The sequence below is a fragment of the Astyanax mexicanus genome, chromosome 24, assembly GCF_023375975.1.
Source record: "Astyanax mexicanus isolate ESR-SI-001 chromosome 24, AstMex3_surface, whole genome shotgun sequence".
Classification (NCBI taxonomy): Eukaryota; Metazoa; Chordata; class Actinopteri; order Characiformes; family Acestrorhamphidae; genus Astyanax; species Astyanax mexicanus.
The window spans coordinates 32,438,623-32,459,579 of NC_064431.1; the positions used below are offsets into that span (position 1 = coordinate 32,438,623).

Below are 20,957 nucleotides of genomic sequence, written 5' to 3' on the forward strand. Positions count from 1 at the left end.
ACTATATTAGATTACAGTACTGTGCTACCGGATGCTACACTATATAATACTATACTATGCTACAGTATACTACACTATATAATTACATACTATGCTACAGTATGCTACAATATATAACACTATACTGTGCTACATAATACTATACTATGCTACAGTATACTACACTACATAATTATATACTATGCTACAGTATACTACACTACATAATTATATACTATGCTACAGTAAACCTACAATATATAACACTATACTGTGCTACAGTATACTATACTACATAATTATATACTATGCTATAGTATACTACACTATATAATACTATACTATGCTACAGTATACTACACTATATAATTACATACTATGCTACAGTATGCTACAATATATAACACTATACTGTGCTACATAATACTATACTATGCTACAGTATACTACACTACATAATTATATACTATGCTACAGTATACTACACTACATAATTATATACTATGCTACAGTAAACCTACAATATATAACACTATACTGTGCTACAGTATACTATACTACATAATTATATACTATGCTACAGTATACTACACTATAATACTATAGTATGCTACAGTATCTTACACTACATAATACTATACTACGCTAGAATATACTACACTATATAATACTATACTATGCTACAGTATACTACACTATAATACTATAGTATGCTACAGTATACAACACTACATAATACTATATTACGCTACAGTATGTTACACTACATAATACTATACTATGCTAGAATATACTACACTATATAATACTATACTATGCTACAGTATGTTACACTACATAATACTATACTACGCTAGAATATACTACACTATATAATACTATACTATGCTACAGTATACTACACTACATAATTATATACTATGCTATAGTATACTACACTATATAATACTATACTATGCTACAGTATCTTACACTACATAATACTATACTACACTAGAATATACTACACTATATAATACTATACCATGCTACAGTATATTCTACTATGCTACAGTATGCTACACTATATAATACTATACAATGCACAGTACACTAAATTTTATTACTGTGCTTGCTGCACTATACTATACTACACTACAATATACTTTTCTAGACTATGATATGTCAAACTACAGTATTCAATGCTACTGTACACTATACTACATTACAGTATATTATGCTACAATATACTACTCTATATAGTACAATACTATGCTACAGTTTAGTACACTACACTAGAGTCTACTATACTAGACTGCAATATACTATGCCTCAGTATACTGTATCATGCTACAATATGCTACAGAATACTACAGAATACTATACAATAAACAATGCATTACACTTCAGTGTACTAAATATAGAGTATACTGCACTATGCTTTTTATATCTATATTACAATACAATAAAATACTAAAGTATATTATACCACACTACACTACACTACACAATACTATTCTATATTGTACTATACTACACTGACATATACTACAGTGCTGTATACTTTACAATACTGCAATGTTATCTATATATTGTCCCACCCTTAGCAGCATGGTCTCAGATCTGTGAGAGACGTTTTAATCAGTTTAATCAGAGTCTGACAAACCAAAGACCTGAATCATCAGATCATCAGAACATCCTCCCAACAGACCCCCCCCCCCCCCCCCCCCAAAACCAGAACCCCCCTAAACCAGAACCGCACCCAGTCAGCCGAGCGTCAGCAACACTGAGGTGTGTATTTACACAGAGCCTCGGGTCAGGGTTTCTTCTGAAACCAGAGACTGGAGTCTGGAGCTAATACTCACCCAGACCGCACACACACACACACACACACACACACACACACTCACTCACTCACACACACTCGGGGAAAACACCACAGGTACAACAGACCTGCATTTTCAGCAGAAAAAACACACACTTAAAAACACCCCCATTAATAATCCACCACAACACGTCAATTACCAGCAGCATAATTCATATTTAAAATTATATTTTATAATATTTTCTGCATAGCTAACAACTTTCTTTATCCACAATCATTATTATACTGCTTTTATACAGGTTACAGTAGGTCAATTAACTATACAAACAAACACGGAGAGTAGGTACAGATCCCTCCCTCAGACAAAGTCTAATCCTGCTATGAACTGTCTGAGGTTTTCAACCAGCAGACTGAAATTGCGTTTTTTAAACTGATCTAGTGGGTGGGGCTCTGGCGGGGGTTGATGGGTGAGGGGCGGGGCTAAACGGCTCATAGAAGCAAATGATTTCTACATCAAACTCTTTCAGTAACCATCTGGGACACCATAGCAACCACCTTAGAAACCACTTGGGATACCATAGTATTTACATAGCTACACCGCAACAATGACCTAAAACCACCTGGGATACTATAGCTTATCACCACTTAGCAACACCATAGAAACCATCAAACAATAACTATCATAGAAATACCCCAAACCCAAAAATAATGTGAGAACAATTGTAAGTGTGTGCGTTTGTGTGTGTTTGTGTGTTTGTGTGTATACCTGTCCAAAAGGTGTGCAGTAAATCTCGGTGGCGAGGAGACCGCAGGTGGACGAGGCGCTCAGGTGTTGTTCTCGTCCAATCAGCAGATCCCCCAGCTGAGGGTAACACGCCCCCCGGCTACAGTCCTGCTGCGCCACGCACACCGCGGCTAATGCTAACACCACAGAAACAGACAGTCAGAGAGATAGCCACGCTACAGTAGCTAGCAGTATATGCTACAGTGCTAACAGAGACCCAGCGAGACGTGCTAACACAGTTATAGTACGAAAAGTTTTCGTATTTTAACTAAACAGCACACCTGGCTCTGATTTTAAAAAAGAGCTGTCAAAAAACAAAGAAAACAATGACTTGTAAGTCAGATTTTATTGTTACAGTCTACAAAACTTAAAACATAAAAAAATAAGTAAGTAAAACTATTATTCTACTATCTTCATTTATGTCTACGTCTTTATCGAATAGTAGTACCAATACTCAGTGGTAGCTCATTTACTGCCATTGAATTAATGTAAATGAGCTACCACTGCTGTATAACTAGCTGCCCACACTTATAATACTATACTAGTATGTGTCACAATAACCTGTACGCTAAATATAAACATATAGATATGTTTTTCGCAGACTTTTTGTAATTTGTTCATAATTTTTTCAACAACAATAAATTCAATAGCTTGAATATGGTCGTCTTCCTTTTTTTAAAGTGAACAAAATGACTAAATTAGAATTTCTTAAATAGTAAATATATCTTAAATATATATTAACAAAACTAGGGTTAGTATTAATGGTATAAATTATTAACGTTTTTTTAATTTATTCAGTCAATGTTTTTTTTGCATTTATTTGTCTTTATCTGAATATGTGGCTATGGGAAATCTAGTAATCCAAATGCAATAGAAACTAATCAGATTACATTACTTTAATACAGTTATCCTTTATATTACATTACAGTTGCATTATTACAATTACATGTAATACAGTTTTAAAGCATCTTTCCCAACTGAGGTAACTGTACAGAGGTGCTAACATACTGAAGTAATGAGGTAGTAAATAACTAAGATAAAGATGTAGTGAAGTACTGAAGTAAAGAGGTATTGAAGTAGTAAAGTAATGAGGTAGTACTGAAAGGTACGTACCCGCTAGCTGCAGAAAAGCCCACGTCTTCATTAGATCCCCTGCAGTGGTGAGATTGAGGTGTGAACAGGTGAGCAGTAAATCCAGGTGTGTGAAGCTTCTTCTGATCCAGAACACCTTCCTACTGCACTTTATACCTGCTCACACACACACACACACACACCTGTGTGTGATACACACTTCCTCACACACCACACCCTTTACCATAATGAATCAAAACACACACACACACACACACACACACACACACGCACACACATTCCACCATCAGTAACGCAGCTGTGCTGTGAACACATGACTAACAGTCTGTTTAACAAAAATACACTTAACTTGCATTATTGATCTGCTACTGGATGCCCTGAATTTTGTATGATCTATAGATGAGCCCTTAACCGTGCACCACGCAGCTTGATTCAGGGCTTGCCAGAGCGTCTTTGCTATCATAATGACAGGGAAAGTACACCTCGTGTGGCTCGAAACACGCAAAAAGATAGTACTAATTCTTTTAATTAATTGTGTTTCACTCTGATTGCTATTTTAATGGCGCAGCTACCTGGACGTGTCCAACGCTTCCATAACAAGCGGATGTGCTGACAATTCACTGCCAAGATAGCGATGAACGTCTGACTGTTGGCGTCTGTCTAGGTTGTATTCAGTCAGTGGAGCTCCTCTGTTTTCTGTTATCAAGATAAACAAGCAAAACTCCAGAAATGTACCTGAACACACCTTGTTGACTGTTGTATGACCAAAGTGGTCTGAAATGCATTTAAAAAATGATCTGACAGTATAAATCTCTTGGAATGCCAAATGTTTTTTTTTGTCAAAAATGGTACAAAACAACATCTTTAACATTCTTTAACTTTGTAATAAAAATGAAACAAGTATCCGATAAGCTTTTCTGTGATAGCAGTAACGTTATTAATATTGAAACAATACAGCAGGATGATCACCTTTCCTCCTATTTCTCCTATCTCACTATTTTCTATTTCCTCTATTACTAAATGTACATCATTATTTGTTTAATAAGTTGCTTTGAATAAAAGTATCTGCCAAAAGTAATGTAATGTAATTTAATGTAATGTGATAAAACATGTACTGTATTTAATACAGTATTTTATTTAACCTCTGTTCCAGACTTCTGAAGAAGCTGAATGAAGCTCAGTGTTAGTATAGTTAGCATTAAAGCTACAGTATCTGCAGCAGTGTTGTATTAAAGTGAGTTAAACTCTCAGTTCTGGGCTTGTTCTGACAGGAGAGATCAGAGGAGCATCAGCAATAACAGAACATCACTGAGTCTGACCTGCCCGTACCGTGCCATACCGTATCACACCCAGAGAATATCATCATTTTAAATGTATATACAGCACTAATTACTCTGCACTTTAGTTTAGACACACCTTCTCATTCAATGTTTTTATTTTTAATATTTTTTCCTACATTATAAATTAATAGTTAAGTGATCTATCAGATTATAAAGGAACACATAAGGAATCATGTAGTAACTTAAAAACAGTGTTAAACAAACCTAAATACTCTTATCTGGGGAGCTGTTTGTTAACTTGTGCTTTCTGAGGCTGGTAACTCTGATGAACTTCCTGTACAACAGAGGAAATCTTGCTCTTCCTTTCCAGGGCATTCCTGATGAGTGCCAGTTCCATCATAAAGTTTTCAATGTTTTTTGCGGTGACTGCACTTGAGGATACTTTCAAAGTTCTTGAAATTGTTCAGATTTTTCTGCTCTGTATTTACAGCCACAGTGATTTAAACGTATTAAATAGGTAATTGCGAACAGGCATTTATGAAGACTGAAGCTGAAGGTTATTATGGGACGTGGTTGTGTTGTTGCAAAGATCTGAAGGTGCTGGAGTTGTTTTCCTCAGCCTGGGGCACAGTAATCATATGGCAGTGTGTGTTAGTGTGTGTGTGTGTGTGTGTGTGTGTGTGTGTGAGGGTGTGTGAGGTGAGGTGACGATGTGTGTTCTGGGTGTGGTGTGCAGTAAAGTGTAGCCTGAAGGCACTGAATCTGCGGTACATTCTCCAGTGCAGGTATGAACCAGCCTCAGGTGTGTGTGTGTGTGTGTGTGTGTGTTTTCTGACTCATCTTTTTCTACAAAAAGCCAGACAGAGGCAGACACACCCAGCTGCCGGTCTCCATGGCGATGAGGTGTGTCGTGGTTTGGTGGGATGAATCAGTCTAAAACCCCAAATCAGAAAATGTCAGGATGATATGCAATCCGATGCTTTACCTAAATGAGATAAAAACACCAATAAATAATGAAGGCCCTGTCTTACAACATGTGCATGATGCGTTGTGATGCTCATTGCTATCTTACACCTTGTCAACAGTCTATTTCCACTCGTTCCTCCTGCATTGTTTAAATAGCAACAGTGCTTCTGAATATATCTACACTGATGGGCGTGGTGGTCTGAAAATGAGGTTCAGGTAAATTTCTGGTTTATTGCTATCTTGGCAACGCAACTGTGCCATATGTAGATCAACAATAAACAAAATAATAAATAAAATAACATTGCTGTTCCCGTAAATTAGCTGCTGGATCTCCTTCACAGCGTCAACCAGCAGCTCAGTTTCCAGGTCCAGGTAGCTGCACTGTTAAAATAGCAATCCGCCAAAGTCAGAGCTCACCTGATCTACTCTTAAAGAGAATGATGAGCTTAAAGTGACACTCTGATTGGTTTATGTCATGTTACACCCAAAATTAACCACACCCACGATTAATTAAGAGAATTAGTACATAACTTGAGTCATGCAAGGTGTACTTTTCCCACCGTTATGATAGCAAAGACACACCAACGCGCTCTAAATCAAGCTGCACAGTGCACGGTTGATGGCTTGCCTATAGATCGCTAAAATAGGACTACAAATTTTATAAAATATATATATATTTCATTATTGAATTAAGGCTGCAGGTGACATGACTATTTTTAGAAAATGAATATACTCAATATGCTGTTCTAAGCTACGGTGACTCAAAAGAAATAATGAAAAATAAAGTTAAAACCAAGAAGATGTACGTGCGCGCTCCCGAGAGGGGGTGCTTTTCCTGGCGGGGGTGCTGAAATCGGCACAACACTGGTTCTGGACCGGACTGACCTGTAATCAGCAGAGAATGTGTGAAAACGTTTTTTAACCAAAAATACGACAAATGTAACAATTTTTTAAACAAGCTGTTGCAGACAGACTGGGCTGAGGTTACATGTTGTGTGAGCTTGGAAATTCCTGTCTGCTGAGTTTAGTGTGTGTGTGTGTGTGTGTGTGTGTGTGTGTGTGTGCGTGTGTGTGTGTGTGTATAATCCAGCGTTACAGCCGGAGCGAGCCGGACGTCTGCAGTGTCAGACACATTAGCATTAGCATTAGCCAAGCCTGTCTGAGCCAACCAGCTTACTCACAGAGGAAATGTGTAAACAGTGTAAACACACAGTGGGCGGAGCATACCTGCACCAGCACACACACACACACACACACACACACACACACACACACACACACGCACACACACCAGTATAAACCTCACAGAGGGAAAGTGAGGGACAGTGTGGAGAGAGCTGTTCAGACAGGTCAGTGTGTGATTTCTCTGTTTATTCTTTATTCATTAAATAAAATAAACAAATAATCATTACTCTGTAGTTAGAAGTATAGAGTGTTTAATAAAATACTTAGAAGTAGAAGTTAAAGAAGAATCAACTCAAGCATTTTACTCTTTAAGTAAAAGTGTTTAAAAAAGTACTGGATTCAAAAATTATTTAAAGTATAAAAGTAAAAGTTTTGATGTGTTTGGTTGCTTTAAAGAGTTTCGTGGGTTATAACTGTATTGTTTTAATATGTTTGGTTGTTTTAAAGTGTTTGGTGTGTTTTATCTGTATTTTTGGTGTGTTTGGTTGGTTTTTAGTGTTTGAGGTGTTTTAATTGTATTGTTTTGATGTTTTTTTGTATGTTGTTTTGATGTGTCTAACAATTGTTTTGATGTATTTGGATGTTTGAATGTGTATGATGTGTTTTAACTGTATTGTTTTGAAGTGTTAGATGTGTTTTATCTGTATAGTTTTGATGTGTTTGATGTGTTTTAACGGTATTGTTTTGATGTGTTTGGTTCCTTTGATGTGTTTAATGTGTTTAAACAATATTGCTTTGATGTGTTTGCTTGTTTTTAAGTGTTTGATTTGTTTTATCTGTATTATTGTAATGTGTTTAATTGTTTTGAGGGGTTTGGTGTGTTTTATCTGTATAGTTTTTTTCTGTATGGTTGTTTTTATGTTGTTTTAATGTGTTTTAACTGTGTGTTTTGTATTTATTACTCATCAGGACGGTGGTTATGATGCTGATGGACAGTAGAGTGCTGGTGCCGCTGGCCCGGGAGCTGTTGTCTCTGAGGTTCAGGCCGGGGTTGCTGAGGGTTTACCTGGTGGGCTCAGTGTTGGCTCTGCTGGGGGTCGTGGTGGGCGTGGCCGACATGCTGCGTTTGACCTTCTGCACTGAGGACGTCCAGACTGGACCAGAGGAACAGTACGAGGAGCTGCTCGCAACCCTGCGGGAGATCACACACACACACTCACACACTCTCTCACACACACACACACTCACAGACACACACTCTCACACAGACACACACACTTACAGTGAACTGAGGCCCTCACTGCATTTTGAGGAGGAGAGAGGGCCCTTAACCTACAGGAGACCCCTGGAACACACACTCCCCCCATACACCCATCGTATGTAGCATCTTCTCAGCTCACTGAGAACATTTATCAACATTTTAAAAAGGTTCCATTAACGTTAAACTGTAACATTGCAGTGACGTTACCATGATGTTTAAAAATGTTAAGTAAAAACACTCTAAGAACATCCTGAAAATGTAAGAACATTAACCGTCAAGATCAGAAAATGTTCTATTAAGCAAAAACTGTTCCATGCATTAAAGTGTAGCGATGGATGTGTGTAACTTATTGATCTACTGTTTCCCAGAATGCACTGCAAATCAAATCAGCTGATGTTCTGTGTTTAATACTAGATGGCAGCTGTGTGTGTGTTTGCTATTCTTACATTATATATTTTTTGTATCTATAATTGTAAGTGTAAATTTTGTAAATGTATATTCATTATTATTTAGATTTTATTTGTATTTTATAATTTTAAAACTGTTCACATGAAAAATAAACAACCTCAAACAACCTTAATTACTTTTATTTTATTTTTTTTTTAAGAATAAAAAACTCAATCTGTTTATATGTAGATTTTATTGCGAGATATTTTGTGTTAAATTTCAGCTGAAGAACCAAAAACAACAGAGAGTTTGGCTGTTCAAATACCAAAGCCTGAATAAATACCTTGTCTTGGGAAATTTTCTTTTTTTAAATACATTTTCAAAGCTCATACATTTTTATTTCCAATGCTATTTACTAGCTGTAAGCTGTTAATCAGGGAACTGTTTCCTAAAAAAAATCCAATATAGTTTTACAATATACTGTTTATATAACATTTTTATTTTAATTTTTAGTTGTTTTCTTTTTTTAAAGGACTCTGCATTTTATATAGTTGGATTTCAGCTTCAAGATCACGGACTTTTACGTTGAAGTTGTACCTGCACTAAACGCCATTGGACAAAAAAAAAAAAAAAAGTTTATTTAATTATATTTAACGAACCTTAGATAATCAAAGTATGAGGTTTTTAATATGAGCGAGTTTTAAAATGTAATTTATTTTATATTATGAACTCTTATTTTATCGGGTGTAGCTGAAACTCGCAAACAACCATATCCGTCCATAAACCGGCTCTGATTGGACAACATTTTGCTTATATTTTCTGGATTATAAAAGCTCGTTCTGTTGGAAATGATAGTAATAATAATAATAATAATAATAATAATAATAATAATAATAATAAAAATATTAGTAGACTTTTATTCATTTAAAAGTGGGACTTTTATCCGGAAGCGGAAGTGAGTGGATGTCAGAGGCGCATGTACGCTGCTCCATCTCTCCGGCCATTCATTCGCGCGCTGGAAAAACAGACTCACAAACAAACCGGTAAATAAATAAACCGGTAAATAATCAGGTAAAGACTGAGAGCCGCCGCGCTGAGCTGCAGGATGCTAACCGAGAGCCGCTGGTGCCCCGCGAGCGCGCCCGCGTGCATGGAGAGACACCTGGAGACCCTGCAGTACAGAACAGGTAACTTACCTTAACTACCCTTACCTTACCTATAATTAGAGGTAAAATACACCACAGCCTGCTGCAGGAGTGAGTGAGTGAGTGAGTGAGTGAGTGAGTGTATGTGTGTGTGTGTGTTTGTGTGTTTGTGTGTTTGTGTGTGTGTGTGTGTGTGTGTGTGTGTGTGTGTGTGTGTGTGTTTTTGTGTGTGTGTGTGTGTGTGTGTCTGTCTGTGTTTCTCTCTGTGTGTTTCTGTATATCTGTGTGTTTCTGAGTATCACTGTTTCTGTGTATCTCTGTGTTTGTGTGTCTGTATATCTGTGTGTTTCTCTGTGTATCTCTGTGCATCTCTGTATCTCTGTGTGTTTCTGTGTGTGTTTCTGTATGTTTCTGTGTTTCTGTGTGTGTGTGTGTTTCTGTATCTTTGTGTGTTTCTGTGTGTGTTTCTGTATCCCTGTGTTTCTGTGTCTCTGTGTGTTTCTGTATCTCTGTGTGTTTCTGTATCTCTGTGTGTTTCTGTATCTCTGTGTGTTTCTGTGTGTTCTTTATCTCTGTATGTTTATGTGACCTGTATCTGTGTGTTTCTGTCTGTGTGTCTGTATCTCTGTGTGTCTGTATCTCTGTGTGTCTGTATCTCTGTTGTGTCTGTATCTCTGTTGTGTCTGTATCTCTGTGTGTCTGTGTGTCTGTATCTCTGTGTTTCTGTATCTCTGTGTTTCTGTGTGTCTGTATCTCTGTGTTTCTGTGTGTCTGTATCTCTGTGTTTCTGTATCTCTGTGTTTCTGTGTATCTGTATCTCGGTGTGTGTCTGTTTTTCTGTGTCTGTGTCTGTGTGTGTGTGTGTGTGTTTCTTTCTCTGTGTTTCTCTGTGTGTGTTTCGGTGTCTGTAAATGTCTTTTTGTGTCTAGGTTTCTCTATTTTTAAAGTTTGTTAATGTCTCTTTGTGTCTGTAAATGTCTTTCTAGGTCTGTAAATGTCTGTACATGCCTCTCTGTGTCAAAGAAGTGGGCTTGGCTTAACATTAAAAATATTCAAAACTGTGAGCAGTGTAATTATGGTTTCGTTAAGAAACATTCTTTCTTGTGTGTTGAGCAGTCTGATGGCCTAGGGGAAGAAGCTGTATTCTGAGCGTGTTTTGTCTGTGTTTTTCTCTCAGATGGGACTCTGCTGTTGGGGGCGTCGGGTCTGACGGGTCGGTGTTGGCTCGGTTCTCTCTGGGTGTTCAGTGATGCTAAACTCGCTCCTAACGAGGGTTACTGTAAGGCGGGGGTTCAGACAGAGGCGGGAGTTACCCACGCTGAGTGGCTCACCAACAGAGCCATCATCCTCGCCTCAGACTCAGGTGAGCAGAGGGGGGATATTGATCGATTAGTGATTGGTTCAGTGGCCAGTTGTGTTCTTTGCTAATGTTTCGCGTAATTGTCTTTATTTATGTAGGTGCTGTTGAATTATGGGAGCTGGCGGAGGACGAGCGTCTGCTGGTAAACAGGTTTACTCGCCATGAGCACGATCACGTTGTGACGTCAGTGAGCCCTACGGCCGACGCGGGTCACGCGGTCAGCAGCGGCATGGACTGCAGGTCAGCAGCATCAATGCTAACGTAGCTAAGAAGTAATCAAGGGTTATACCTCAACATTTAGCTTAGCATGCTAATGTATCTAACAAGAAATATAAGTTACCAATTACCACTGGAGCTAAAATAATGGATAATGTAGCTTCTTAGCTTAATCTTATATTATCACTGGAGCTACAAGAATACCGGTAATGTATCTAATAAGTAGTGGAAGTTTAAACTCACCAGCTTAGCTTAGCATGCTAATGTAGCTAACAAAAAATGGAAGTTATAAGTTACCAATTAGCACTGAAGCTAAGAATAAGGATAATGTAGCTTCCTAGCCATGAAGCTAATTGAAGCTTAAACTTGTGTTATTACTGGAGCTTTAAATGTTATGTAGCTTATAAGTAACGGAAGTTAAAACTCACCAGTTAGCGCTAAAGCTAATAGGCTAATAATCATCTCCAGACCTGAACCCTGTCAAAAACCTCTGGAATATAATCAAGAGGAAGATGGATGTTCACAAGCCATCAAACCAACAAATAAAGTTAAACTAGTTTTTTTTTTTTTTGTAGCAGGAGTAAAGGCATAAGATCACCCAAAAGCAGTGTGTAAGACTGGTGGAGGAGAACATGAAAGCTGTGATTTATAAAACAGGGTTATTCCACCAAATATTGATTTCTGAACGTTTTTAAAACGTTAGTATTGTTATTTCTTAATGAATATGAACTTGTTTTCTTTGCATTATTTGAGGTTTTTAACATTTCTCATTTTCTGCAAATGAAAATTCTAAATGACAAATTTATTATATTTCTATTTGGAATTTGGGAGAGATGTTTTCACAGAATAAAACAACAAATGTTCATTTTAATCAAACATATGCCTATAAATTGTAAAATCAGAGAAACTGATGGTTTTAAAGTGTTTCTCTGAGTTTAATGGATATTTGCTCTACATTAGATGGTATATGGCACTGTATGTGAGTGTAGCTCATGTGTTGTAGTGATGTTGGTGTTAATAAGAGCGAATCTTCTGTGTTTTTAGGGTTAAAGTTTGGGATCTGAGTCAGGAGACGGTGATCAGCAGCTACAGCGGTGAGAATACTTATACACTATACGAGAAAAACAAATGTATTTAGTTTAAAAGTTTAATTTAGATTCATTTTCATACATAAAGTGCGCAGGATTATAAGGCGTGACACTAGTAGGGAACAGGGGTTTCAAACGAGTGATGGATGTTAATCTACACAGATTTCCCTCCTAAAAACTGTGAATTTGTTAAAATTCGGTTATCAGTTAATGCTAATACTGCTTCAGCCTTAGTGCTGGAGAAACTTCACTGAAACTGTGAAGCTCCTGTATAGCTCTGTACTTCAGTGGAGTGGCTTTACTGCTCCTTAATACGTGAATGTTAAAATTTATTCATAAGCAGCACCAGATTATAAAATGCTCTGACGATTTTGGGGAAAATTAAAAGATTTTAAGTGCACCTTATAGTGCGAAAAAATATGGTAGTTTAGTTAAGCCACTGAAACTGAATTTTGCTTTGTTTTAACACCATTAAGGGCCAAATATAACTATGATAAATTAACCATTCTGTTTTATTCACATTTATTTATTTTATTACTATAAATGCACTGAAAGCAATTCTATTTCTGCCCAGTAGAGGTCAGTGTTGTATTCTGTTAAATTATAGGTTAATAATAATAATAATTAATAATAAGTTTGAGTATTTATCCATATATTGCAACTATATATATTGCAACAATTTATATATATTTATTTATTTATTTATTTATTTTTTCTTTGTTTGTTAAATTCTGGTAACTAAATAATTCAGCATGTATTCCTGTGGAGCTTTAATATAGTCTTCAATATTAAATTTACAATGTAAAATAAAATCATAAAAAGAAAGAAAAAACACACTGAATGAGAAAAGGTGTGTCCAAACTTTTGACTGGTGCTGGAAAAGGAAATTAATGAATAAATAAAGCAGTTCCAGGTTGTGGTCAGTAGGGGGCGTGGTGCTGCTTCTTCTACTGCCTCAGTGTCAATCACTCCTTAAAGCTTCTTCTGTTTTATAGGGTTGTTTATTTATTTTGCGTGCAGTCTATAAAACCTCCCAAACACACCCATTTCCGCATTCTCACACACACACACACACACACACAGAGATCTGGAATCCAGATACACTGTAAAATTGGACTTTTAACTAAACTAACTGTAGAAGATTTCAGTTGAAAATGTGAAACTCATATATTATATATATGTATTAAACACAGAGTGATCAATTTTAAGTGTTTATTTAGTTTATTGTTGATTATTATGAAGCTTACAGCCAATGAAAACCCAAAAATCAGAGTCTCAGAACATTAGAATATTATATAAGACCAATTAGTGCTTTTGGCAGTGTGGGCAGTTTGCTAAGTCCTGCTGGAAAATGAAATCCACATCACTGATTGGTGGAAACTTCACACTAGATCTCGAGCAGTTTGGACTGTGTGTCTCTCCACTCTTCCTCCAGACTCTGATCCCTTGATTTCCTTTAAATGAAATGTAAAGATTACTGGTGATTACTGGTTACAGTGACGGTTTGGAGAGTCATGTCTGTCATCTGCTGGTGTTGATCCACTGTGTTTTATTATCAATTCTTACAGCACTTCATGCTTCCCTCTGCTGAGAAAAACATTTATAGAGATGCAGATTTCATTTTCCAGCAGGACTTGGCACACTGCCCACACTGCCAAATATATCAATTGGTCTTATTATATATTATTCAAATTTTATGAGACACTGATTTTTGGGTTTTCATTGGCTTTAAGCCATAATGATCAACAACAGTAAAATAAATAAACGCTTAAAATAGATCGCTCTGTGTGTGTAATGCATCTATATAATATATGAGTTTCACATTTTGAACTGAATTACTGAAATAAAGTAACTTTTCATATCAACGAAATCTCATATAATCTGCTTATGGTTCAATAATCAAATTAGCTGTATTATTATGACTGTAGTAAGTACAATATTGCTAATATATGATAAATATAATAAAATAAGTGGCAGCAGTAAATAGAAATAAAGATAATTCAGATTAATCTTATGGCAATTTATAAAAAAAATAAATATATTTTTAAATATATATTTTTAAATATATTACTACATTAATTATTTACTTACTTTTTCTTTGTGTGTGATTGTAGCTCACTCCATGCCGGTGAACAGTGTGTGCTGCAGCCCGAAAGACGAATCGCTCTTCCTCTCCTGTGCTCAGGTCAGTATCATCATCCTCATTTTAATCAAATAAACAGGGTTTTCTGCGGTGAAGAATATTGGCTGTTCAATTTTGTAAAATTGGCATTACTTCCTTCCTGTTTGTTTATTTAGGAGTATTTTCCCACCTATAGTAAATATGTGAATACATCTTCTACAGGAATAAAAAAGCTTTATCTCCAGTCAGCTAAATTAAGTAGATAAACTGTAATTGTATGTTTAAATGTACCGATGTGTGCTCTATGGGGGCTCTGAGGAATCCAGCGGACTTAAGGCTAATTTATAATCCTGTCCTGTGCGAGCGCCCTATGCAGCCACTTTAATAGCATTTTTATTCTCTGCATCGCTCTGCAGTTTAAACTCGGCAGCTCGTGCTAATGATAGGGGGAGTCCTAATGAGTGGGCGGATAATCTGCAAAGCTTAATTGGGTAGACAATGGCTTAAAATGTAAAATGAATTTATGTTAATATATATCTGTAGTCTGTATAATTGTTATTGATGTTTGTTTGTGGTGCAGGATGGACGTTTGTTGCTGTGGGATCGCAGAAAACCCAAACCTGCAACTCGATTAGGTAAAAACTGCTCTTATATACGCACACACACACACACACACACACACTGCTCTCGGGCATTCTGAATATAAATCTTTTTAAATGAAGGGATATTCATTTTCATACTGACATCAGAAAACGTATGGAATGAGGACAGGCTGATCACTATCTCTCTCGCTCTCTCTTACACACACACACACACACACACACAGAGTTTCTTCATCGCTGAAACTCAAACATTGATGTAGGAAGCCTGAGAAATCATTCCGAAGAGGAAGTTTATTCCCCAATAATTTGAGTTTTTGCAATTAAGCCACGCCCCCTTTCTGTGTGTGTGTGTGTGTGTGTGTGTCTTTCAGATGTGGTCTCCCCCAGCTGCTGTCCAACTGCCGTCGCATGGGACCCTCACAAAACCACCACAATCGCATACGGTACAGTACAAAACTACATTTCCCATAATCCCCTGCTCCATACTGCGCCAGGAGTCAGTAGTTAGAGTGCCACACAATTAGTATCATCACCATCAGTATTACCCGGTGATCGGTGCTGTAGATTTGTGTAAAGAGGACACTGTTCCTCATTAACTGACTGCTGTAAAAACTACATCACCCATAATGCCTTGTGTGTGTCTGTGTGTAGGTGATGAGCTGGGCAGGGTGACCCTGATGGATTTCCAGAATGCAGGGAGTGCGCAGACGATGAATACACACAGACGCAGAGTGACTGGCCTTAGGTTCTCTTCACACAGGTATATATACACATGCACACCCCATTTTTACACAGATACACACACATGATAAATGTCTGGTACCTGAAATCTCATGGCTAATTAGATATTGGTAAAAAAAATAGACATAGACAAAAAATAGACATAAAGTAAACATAATAATTATGAGATTCAGTTCATGGACAGATTTCCTGACATTTTCCTTTAAAATACATTGTTTCAAACCGTCATACTACCACCACCATGTTTCACAGAAAACAAGATTCTCATTCTGGAATGCCTCTTTCTCCATACATAACTTTATTTTGTATAAACCAAAATATTGTAAGGCTTTGATCGATCACTGTTCAGGCTCCGCCCACTTGTACCTGACTGTCATCCTATTTATTAAAAACAACAATTTTAAGACTCTTATTTCAGGTTTATGCAGAAATACAGAAAATTCTAAAGGGTTCACAAACTTTCAAGCACCACAGTATAAAGGATGGAATTTGTAGTATAGGATGGTGATATTTGTGATATTAGTGATATTAGTGGCGTATATTTAACACTTAATATCAAGCTATTAGAATTAAGCTAATCAAGAATCTTATTACTCAAAGTGCTTGTGTATTGATACATTATTGTTAATTATTATTATTATTATTTGTTATTAATATTATTATTTTTTCCTGTTGCATTTTGGCCATTTCTTTATATTATTATAATTATTTTTTTATGTGCAAAAATGGGTGCATTAAAAAAAATCTCTTGTGTTCAGAAGTCTGTTAGTGTTCATATTACCATAGCAACCACCTGGCAGCACCATCACAACCGTCTGGGATATCATTGCAACCAACATAGCTGAGATATAATAGAGCAACCTCTTAAAATATCATATTAACCACCTATTTATGGAGTCAAAAAAGGGTCATAAAGATTTTGAGTTTGTAAAACAGAAGTCACAAATGTACTGAAACTTGTAACTGCGTTTAAACAACTACATGCACGAAAATCCAAATCCACAAATTAACTGGAATGTGCAAACTTGAAACTGAAAGTAATATTAATAATAATTCAAATGTACGAATGTGAAAAAATATTTTAATTATATATAAATATATATTTTTTAAATTTGTAAATCCAATCTCTTGAATGTGTGAATCAGTACTGCTCAAATGGCTTAAGCTGGGTCAGACCAAAAATCACATGGAATTTGTGAGGTTGTAAATGTGACAGTGGGTGTTTTTCACTGTGGAGCTAAAAATCCTCTCATTCATCTTCTCTGCTGCGTGTGCGAAGCTCTAGCTGCAGTTGCGAATTTTGACCCTGTTTTTACGCCTGATTGGCGGACCAATAGGAAAGCTTTATATAGACCAATCAGATTACGGGGTTTGTTTAACCAATCAGAACACTGGGTGGGTCTCTGCAGCTCGAGTACTGGGCGTGTCGAAAGGTGTGGGCGTGTCGAAAGTGTGGCCGCCATTTTTGAGTCGGCCACCATGCGCCCCCCAGTGGATGAATTTACACTGAGGAAGGAGTTTAATAAACCGATAATATTCATAACTCTACCATTTTTTACCCGATTTACACACGGTTTGGTTTGTTACAAACAGCAGAGATGTAGTTATGATACAGGACACTGTGACACATTACAAATACCTGCTTTCATGCTGTACATATTTATGTACATAGATGCACACACACACACGTGTGTGTGTGTGCATCTATGTACATAAATATAAAATTAATTCATATTATTAGAACATAATATAAAGTATTTCAGCATGAAAGCAGGTATTTGTAATGTGTCACAGTGTCCTGTATCATAACTACATCTCTGCTGTTTGTAACAAACCAAACCGTGTGTAAATCGGGTAAAAAATGGTAGAGTTATGAATATTATCGGTTTATTAAACTCCTTCCTCAGTGTAAATTCATCCACTGGGGGGCGCATGGTGGCCGACTCAAAAATGGCGGCCACACTTTCGACACGCCCACACCTTTCGACACGCCCAGTACTCGAGCTGCAGAGACCCACCCAGTGTTCTGATTGGTTAAACAAACCCCGTAATCTGATTGGTCTATATAAAGCTTTCCTATTGGTCCGCCAATCAGGCGTAAAAACAGGGTCAAAATTCGCAACTGCAGCTAGAGCTTCGCACACGCAGCAGAGAAGATGAATGAGAGGATTTTTAGCTCCACAGTGAAAAACACCCACTGTCACATTTACAACCTCACAAATTCCATGTGATTTTTGGTCTGACCCAGCTTAAGCCATTTGAGCAGTACTGATTCACACATTCAAGAGATTGGATTTACAAATTTAAAAAATATATATTTATATATAATTAAAATATTTTTTCACATTCGTACATTTGAATTATTATTAATATTACTTTCAGTTTCAAGTTTGCACATTCCAGTTAATTTGTGGATTTGGATTTTCGTGCATGTAGTTGTTTAAACGCAGTTACAAGTTTCAGTACATTTGTGACTTCTGTTTTACAAACTCAAAATCTTTATGACCCTTTTTTGACTCCATACCTATTGACTCAGTCACAACCATTCAGCAACACCATAGCTGTGATACACTAGAGCAACCTCCTAAATTACCATAGCAACCACCTAGCCTCCTTTTTATGGGTACAAAAAAATAACCTCTTGTGACACTTTGTAACAGGAAGATACAGAGCAGACTAACAGAGCGTGTTTACATTTATTAGTGTTAAATATGCTGTAACAAAAGCTGTTATTTATATAGACTTTATTAATATGTGTGTGTGTGTGTGTGTGTTCAGTTCTCCTCTGCTGGCCTCGGTGAGTGATGACTGCTCTGTTGCCGTGGTGAACGACCAGCTCAGAGAAATGTAAGTATAAAGATGGCTTCTGATTGGCTGATTGATCATACTGATCTGTGTACAGTCATTAATATAAATCGGGCTGATCTACAATCTCTACAATATTTAATGTGTGTGTGTGTGTGTGTGTGTGTGTGTGTGTGTGTGTGTGTGTGTGTGTGTATATATATATATATATATATATGAGAGAGAGAGATATGTATATGTTCCTTTAAATTTAAAGCCTGTTTGTGTGTAATATTAAACAGTATTTTCTTTATATGTTTTTGTGTGTGTGTGTGTGTGTGTGTGTGTGTGTGTGTGTGTGTGTGTGTGTGTGTGTGTGTGTGTGTTTAGTTATCGTGACGTCAGGCATCAGGACTTTGTGCGGGGTGTGTGTTGGGTTCCCGGCGGCTCGAATGTTCTGACAACAGCAGGGTGGGACCACCAGGTCCTGCAGCACAACCTGGACCAGAAAACTACTGCTTAAACACACACAACTATATACACACACAAATACACACACACACCAAAACTGTAAAGTCTGTAAAGTGTGTAAGTTCACTGTATCTGCCTTATCACGTTCTGTGGTTCTTTCCGGGTTGTCTCCGTTAGTGTTCATATTACCATAGCAACCACCTAGCAGCACCATCACAACCACCTGGGGTATCATTGCAACTTCTTTGCACGAGCATAGCTGTGATGCACTATAGCAACCTCCTAAAATACCATAGCAACCACCTAGGGACTCCATCACAGCCATTTAGCAACACCACAGCTGTTATTTTCTATAGCAACCTTCTAAAATACCATAACATCCACCTAGTGACTCCATCACAACCACCAGGATATCATTGTGAATGTAACTTTGTACCAGCATAGCTGTGATACACTGTAGCATCTTTCTAAAATACCACAACAACTACATAGTGACTCCTTCAGAGCCATTTAGCAAAGCCATAGCTGTGATAGACAATAGCCACTTAAATAGCTCCTAAAATACCATAGCAACCGCATAGAGACTCCATCACAGCAATTTAGAAACACCATAACAACCCCCTTTTAAATCAATCACAGCCATTTAGCAAAACTTACCTGTGATACACAATAGCCACCTCCTAAAATACCATAGCAACCACGTAGTAACTCCATCAGAGACATTTAGCAACACCATAGCAACCACTTAGTAACAATATACCCAGGATACCCCAAAAACTACTGCGTAAACACACACACACACACCCCTAGCCACAACCACACAGCTCCATTTAACATGCAAATAAGGCACTTATCCAAGTCTGTGTTTGTGTGTGCGTGACAGTATTTTACACACACACACACACACACACACACACACACACACACACACACAGATATGAGAGCTGGAGCTGTGTTATTGTTTTGTCACCTGAATAAGGCTGTGTTCTGCGGTTCTGTAATTTTCTGCTTGTAATTTTCCGGTTCTGTTTGTTCAGTAAAGGAATCTGTTAATCAGCTGCCGCTCTGTGTCTTTACTGATTGGCTAAGAGGTCAGAGTTACAGATTGTTGGTGTTTACACTCAACGTCCCACACTTTTTTACGTGAAATTCTCTGTTTAATGAGTCTCTGCTCAGGTATCACACCTGAAAAATACTTGTCAGGGTGTTCAGTAAAGTTTGTGTGGAGGTGGGACTTTGTAAGCAGTGGGCGGGCAGATAAAGCAATTCATCATTTTAGGCTTTTAGGATCATTACAGGCTGAATTATCTACTGTTTTTCTCTGAACTCCGTGCTCCTCCGGTAATTTTAGTCCCATCCGGACGCACATCTCTGAGCTTCGTCTCATCGCCTTTAATAAAATAGGTATTTGTCCACTGCCGCGCCCCGTAATTACTGTACACTTTGGGTGCGCATTTCCACGAAGATCCATGTTAAAAACACAACAGTGAGTGGAAATGGAGGAGCTACTGAACTCCGTGATGTCATGTGACCGAGAAAAAGCCTAAAAACTTACTGATCCTCCTGTTTTTTTCAATTGCAGTCCGACAGATGCAGGAGTTTTATCACTCTTCTACTAGAGTAGAAGTGTAATAATTTTTTTCCCCTTAAGAAACGAATCCCGTCCGGATAGGACTTTACATGGCAATGTGGGTAAAGTTCATATGTAATAATAAGGAATAGTGCAGCTACACATCAGTGTAATGTTCAA

General features: G+C 37.3%; 2 protein-coding genes and 1 long non-coding RNA gene across 3 annotated transcripts in view; 2 read left to right on the forward strand and 1 right to left on the reverse strand.

Annotated features, from left to right (window-relative positions):
- Positions 1-6,775, reverse strand: part of lamb3 (laminin subunit beta 3) — a 48,290-nt gene extending 41,515 nt beyond the window's left edge. The window contains exons 1-3 of the mRNA XM_049471806.1: positions 6,712-6,775; positions 3,681-3,876; positions 2,550-2,704 (exon numbers count right to left, since the gene is read on the reverse strand). Of these exons, the coding sequence (XP_049327763.1) occupies positions 2,550-2,704; positions 3,681-3,711 (186 nt within the window). The 5' untranslated portion in view covers positions 3,712-3,876; positions 6,712-6,775. The remainder of the gene's footprint in view (positions 1-2,549; positions 2,705-3,680; positions 3,877-6,711) is intronic.
- Positions 6,776-7,147: 372 nt separating this feature from the next.
- Positions 7,148-8,871, forward strand: LOC111195391 (uncharacterized). Its single transcript, XR_002651615.2, has 2 exons — positions 7,148-7,254; positions 8,000-8,871. It is a non-coding gene; the product is annotated as an uncharacterized LOC111195391 (long non-coding RNA).
- A 760-nt stretch (positions 8,872-9,631) lies between these two features.
- Positions 9,632-20,263, forward strand: wdr77 (WD repeat domain 77). Its single transcript, XM_049471856.1, has 10 exons — positions 9,632-9,865; positions 11,001-11,186; positions 11,282-11,423; positions 12,444-12,493; positions 14,602-14,672; positions 15,190-15,244; positions 15,583-15,654; positions 15,863-15,971; positions 18,731-18,799; positions 19,127-20,263. The coding sequence occupies exons 1-10, from the start codon at positions 9,784-9,786 to the stop codon at positions 19,257-19,259; spliced, it is 969 nt and encodes a 322-aa protein (XP_049327813.1). The 5' UTR covers positions 9,632-9,783; the 3' UTR covers positions 19,260-20,263.
- The last annotated feature ends 694 nt before the right edge of the window (positions 20,264-20,957 follow it).

Bases quoted from the DNA above. Each gene is read 5' to 3' on its own strand.
- wdr77 (XM_049471856.1), top strand. From the start codon at position 9,784: ATGCTAACCGAGAGCCGCTGGTGCCCCGCGAGCGCGCCCGCGTGCATG. The intron at 15,245-15,582 runs GTAAAAACTGCT...TGTGTCTTTCAG, and splicing joins CAAACCTGCAACTCGATTAG to ATGTGGTCTCCCCCAGCTGC. The intron at 18,800-19,126 runs GTAAGTATAAAG...GTGTGTGTTTAG, and splicing joins AACGACCAGCTCAGAGAAAT to TTATCGTGACGTCAGGCATC.